Source organism: Myotis brandtii, unplaced genomic scaffold (genome assembly GCF_000412655.1).
Source record: "Myotis brandtii unplaced genomic scaffold, ASM41265v1 scaffold744, whole genome shotgun sequence".
Taxonomy (NCBI): Eukaryota; Metazoa; Chordata; class Mammalia; order Chiroptera; family Vespertilionidae; genus Myotis; species Myotis brandtii.
The window spans coordinates 41,118-46,419 of record NW_005370965.1 but is presented as its reverse complement, the minus strand read 5'-3'; the positions used below and the strand labels follow the sequence as shown (position 1 = coordinate 46,419).

General features: G+C 32.6%; 1 protein-coding gene across 7 annotated transcripts in view; it reads right to left on the bottom strand.

Moving 5' to 3' along the window:
• USP40 (ubiquitin specific peptidase 40) overlaps positions 1 to 5,302 on the bottom strand; it is a 71,632-nt gene that overhangs the window by 47,942 nt on the left and 18,388 nt on the right. For all 7 annotated transcript variants that reach the window (XM_014530571.1, XM_005882930.2, XM_005882931.2 and 4 more), the window contains one exon: positions 1,624 to 1,924. In XM_014530571.1, the coding sequence (XP_014386057.1) occupies positions 1,624 to 1,924 (301 nt within the window). The remainder of the gene's footprint in view (positions 1 to 1,623; positions 1,925 to 5,302) is intronic.

Here is a 5,302-nt window from a genome sequence, read left to right as displayed (position 1 = left end):
GTCCTTTGCCCATTTTTTGATTGGATTGTTTATCTTCCTTTTGTTAAGTTGTATGAGTTCCCTATAAATTTTGGAGAGTAAACCCTTATCGGAGATAACATTGGCAAATATGTTCTCCCATGCAGTGGGCTTTCTTGTTTTTGTAATTTTTTTATCTGCAGTTTATTGGTTGTTCCTACTTCTTTATTTTGCATATTGCTTATTTATAAATATACTTTTCCCAATTTACTACTAAGGACAATGGAATATATATAAAAGCGCTCTACAGATAGCAAAATATATGACAAATATATTTCCTCTATTTTCCATAGCTTAATATTGTTTAAGGTTTATATCACTTTTCTTTAAAATTTTTCGTTTCTTTGCTTTTAAGCTTAAAAGGGTCTTTACCTTAAGATTAGAAAAATATTTCTATTTATACATCTTAAGTTACTTTTTTGCATAAACATTAAAAGAACTATAATTTCATTCAAGTGATTACTATAATCACAGCTTTATGTTTTTACTGAGAGCAAATTTTCCTTCAATAGTCCATTCTTCAATTTTCATTGATTTATCTCTACGTAAATTTTAGAATCACTTTGTCAAGTTCCATTCCTTCATTCCCCAGAAAAGTCCATCAAAATTTTGGCTGGACCTTTATTCAATTCCCAAGCTAATTAGAAAACTGTCATTTAGTACATATTTCAATTATGTACATACTAAACTTCATTTTAGTGAAAAAGACAACACTCCATCTGAAGATAGTCTTTTTCTGTTAATATGTTTTTATAACTGTGACTTCTGCTCCACGAAATATTTATGAGAATCATTATCATATCTTTTTTCCCCTTAGAAAAGTACAAAGCCCTTTCTGGTCAATAGAATAGTTATGTAACTGTTTCAGATCCAGAAAGTTAATTTCTTTTCACTGACATGCAAATTATTAATTCTTTGTTCTTATTCTTTATAAAAAACGATCACCTTTCTCATTTCCTAACAACAGTATCCTCATCTCTAATCACATCTTTAATCTAAAGAGCTTCCTACTTAGGATGTTTTACTTTTGAGTAGATCTTAGGAAGTGATCAAGTCTTACACACTGATTTATGTTAGTGGCTTAAATTAAAAAAATTATCATTGTGTGTCTCAATGTTTAACCTCTTGGTACAAGCTCTCTCAGAAGGTTCAACAACGAGTACATTAAAGATACTTTAATTGCTCAGAAAATATTACCTTGAAGGAAAGACACAAGAAAGAAAAATAAAAGGGAATATACGAAAATGCGACCAAAGCCACTTACAACTAAAAGGCAACACATGGCCAGATGACAGAGTCACACCTGAGGACAGGGCAACAACACTCAGATCTGCTCACAGTATGTGATCCAAGAAAACCCAATTCTGAAAATCTGACTATGGCCTCATATTAGAGAAAAAAATAATTAGAAATATAGGTTCTTAAAATGTGACAGATTGTTGGATTTCTTTCAGCAACATATATTTCTTACTATTAGCTTAAAAATATTTTTAAGTGTTTCAAGAGTAAACCTCCTTTTAAAAGGATAACAATACAAATAGCATTTAATATTTATCTTTTTAAACTCATCAACTTAAACAAACAGGAACATTTTTCTTTCCATACCTTCAGGTGGTCTCTGCAACTGGGATTTCCGGTAAAACAACATATAGGCGCTCTCTTTGCCCTGAAATTGCTGTTTAATATCCTTTTCCTCAATGGGTTGGACCTTGGAATCATTTATATCAAACCAGTGGGAACAGGAGGTTCTATCATTTAATCCTGGGGATTCTGAAGTAAGTGTCTTGAAAATTTGTTGATCCTTCCTTTGGAAATCAGACTCAGCCTGCAGAGAAGAGTTCTTCAATAGACTGACTGTACTTTCATCTGAACTGAGTAGAAAGATCTGAGAATGAAGCTGTAAAAACTAGACAGAAACAAACCAACAAAAATACTAGGTTAACAAAAAAAATTTTTAAGATTGGAAGTGATTTTTTAAAAAACCTTCATCTTCCTTTCTGATATCAGATATTTTAACTTCCCTTTTATTTTTGGCCTGACAGCTACGAGGGAAAAAACAGCCATTTCAGCCATAATAAAAACATTTAATAAAAAATCAAAGTTCTCTCTGTTAATCTAATAGTTGTATCAAGAAAGTTGTCATGCCACAATCTAAAAAATATTTTCATTATACCTCAATAATGCTGTTTTAAAAAGTACTTTATGGAAACAGATTAGGAAGAACAAGCAGTTTTGAAGTATTTAAAGCAACGGAAACAAAGCACAAAACAAAGGCAATCACATGATGAAGCCTCAGAGAAGATAATTTCAAGACTAGTGACTCAGACTAATTCTGCTGGGATAAATTAGAAATTGTAAGCCTAAATTATTGCTTCATATTAACTAAATTGAATGTTTTCTGTCCAGGAAGCTGACAGGCTAGGCTAGCTCAGGAAATCAAAGCATAAAAAGGCTTGTCATAATCCCAAAGACCATTTCTCAGGTTTTTCTAGCTCAGTGGTTCTCAACCTTACTAATGCCTCGACCCTTTAATACAGTTCCTCATGTTGTGGTGACCCCCAACCATAAAATTATTTTTGCTGCTACTTCATAACTGTAATTTTGCTACTGTTATGAATCATAATGTAAATATCTGATATGCAGGATGTATTTTCATTGTTACAAATTGAACATAATTAAAGCATAGTGATTAATCACAAAAACAATATATAATCATATATGTGTTTTCCAATGGTCTTAGGTGACCCCTGTGAAAGGGTCGTTCGACCCCCAAAGGGGTCGCGACCCACAGGTTGAGAACCACTGTTCTAGCTAAAGGATTAGGAAGAACACTGTTCTCTCTCCACTGCCTATCCCACTGCTTCCTCCCCTACTCCTCTACTCTCATTCCCTAATCTCTGTGCAGCCTTGCATCTCCTTTTCTCTCAGTACAAAGTTACCTCATATAGGAAATCGCCTGGCAAGTATATGTAACATTCACTGAGCTCATCAATCATTATGGAAAGGTGAAAAGCTTCTCTTGGAAAGCAATAATCTATGATAATGCCAACTCTCAAATCTGAAGTATTATTTTATTACAAATAGAAGGGTATATGGTATATGACATAAAATATTGTTAACACTGTGTATAACAGTTGATAAAATAGGTTTGTAGCTAACTTGTTTTAGGTACAATAAAATATCAAACATTTGAAACCTCTGAGTAATGAACTTTTTGAAAAGTTAATTTTTTCTTTGCTTGATAGTTGAGATTAACTCTTTTAAGATTCAAACTTCACTGAAGTCAGCTCCCAGTAGCAGCAGAGAACTTTTACTGAACTAACCCTCCTAATAAAAATAATAAACTCTAGATAAAATAATGAAAACATCTGTTTGCAGAGTAACCAAAAGCAGGCACAAAGTGGAGGAAACATAATCCTTCAAATAACAGACACAAACTAGATGAGTTTACATTAATAAACCACTTTTTGGTTTGTATCAGTGCATGGCAGAGGAGAGTTCAAGCAAAGTCTCAATAAATTTAAAAGAACTAAAATCATAGCATGTCCTCAAAGCACAAGGGAATTAATTAGAAATAAATTTCTAGATATAACAAAGATAACTCAGACATCCCCCAAATATTTGGAAATTAAGCAACACACTTCCAAAATACTCATGAGTCAAGGAAAGAATCAAAAGGAAATTACAAAATATTTTGAACTAAATTATAATGAAAACATCAAATTTAGCTACAGCTAAATTAGTGATTAGAAGGAAATTTATAGCTTTAAAAGCATGTGTTGAACCACAAAAACCCCTTGTTCTAAACTCTGATGGGACTGCAAGTGGAGCCTACTTTCCATAAGAACTTATCACTTTGTTCTTCAAGGAAGGTGAATTCCCCGACACCAGAAACCTCAATTTACTTTATGAATAAAACCCAGAAATGAAGATGGGCTTTAGCCTACTGCATTTGATGGATGACTAGGGAGTCTGTACATTCATTCAGCTTTCTCAGTATCTATATAGAGTATTATACTGTATATTGTGTTATGTAAAGGAAGTAACTAATTAAGTGCCAGATATGTAGACCCAGCTTACTGGGTTCTCATAGTATTATCTCCATCCATCCCCACTTAGTATCACTTACTTTTCCTAAGCACTGATCAAGAATATAGATGTCACAAAAATTTTATCAACAAACTTTAATGAAAACAAGAATTATTATGATAACTGCAGTAGTGACATTTATATCACATTGTATTTTGAATATTCTATATTATGTATTATTTTGAGTAAGTCAATAAACACTTCTTCACACACACACACACACACAAAAGCATATATTAAAAGGTTTAAAAACAACTGAGACACCAACTCAAGAACCTATAAAAAAGATGACCAAGTTAAATCCCAGAATTGGAAGGAAATAATTAAAGAGCAGAAATCAATGAAACACAGAAGAGATGAGCAGTAGAGAAAAATCAAAGGCAAAAGTTTGTTTTTGAAAAAGTTTAATACATTCGATAGGCCCCTAGCAAGACTGATGAAAAAAAAAAGTAAGAAAACACAAATTATTAATATTGGGAATGAAAAAATACACTAAAAAAGATAATTTTGAACAATTTTATGCCAATAAATTTGAAACCACAGATAAAAGGACAAATTCCTTTAAAAATATAATTTTCCCAAATGAGAAAATAGAAAACTTAAATGACTACAATCAAGGAAATTAAAAATATAATTTAAAAACCATACTACAAACAAGTCCCAGGTCTAAATAGCTTCACTAAACAGTTAGAAATAATCAATCTTATGGAAATTCTTTTCCAGAATATAAAAAAGGGAATATTTCCCAACTTGCTTTATAAATCCTGCATAACCCTGATACTAAATCTGACAGACTTTACAAAAAAAATAAAATTAAAGATGGGTATTTCTCATAAACATAGACACAAAAGTCCTTAATTCATATGAGCCAAACAAATATAGCAACACATAAAAATATATTATGACCAAGTGATTTAACCCAGAAATGTAAGATTTTATAAACATTAAAAAGATCAGTCAATAGAATTCACCATATCTATACTAATAATAGAGGAATATGCAAATTGTCCAGGATACTGTCACAGTAACAGTAACGACCAAATAGCAGGATGCATGGGGTGACAAGGCCGGCAGAGGGGTTAGTGAGGGACGATCAAATGACTGAACAGCAGGCTTCGTGGGGTGACCAGGCCGGCAGCAGGGTTAGTGAGGAACGACCAAACGACTGAACAGAAGGCTGCCTGGGGCAACCAGG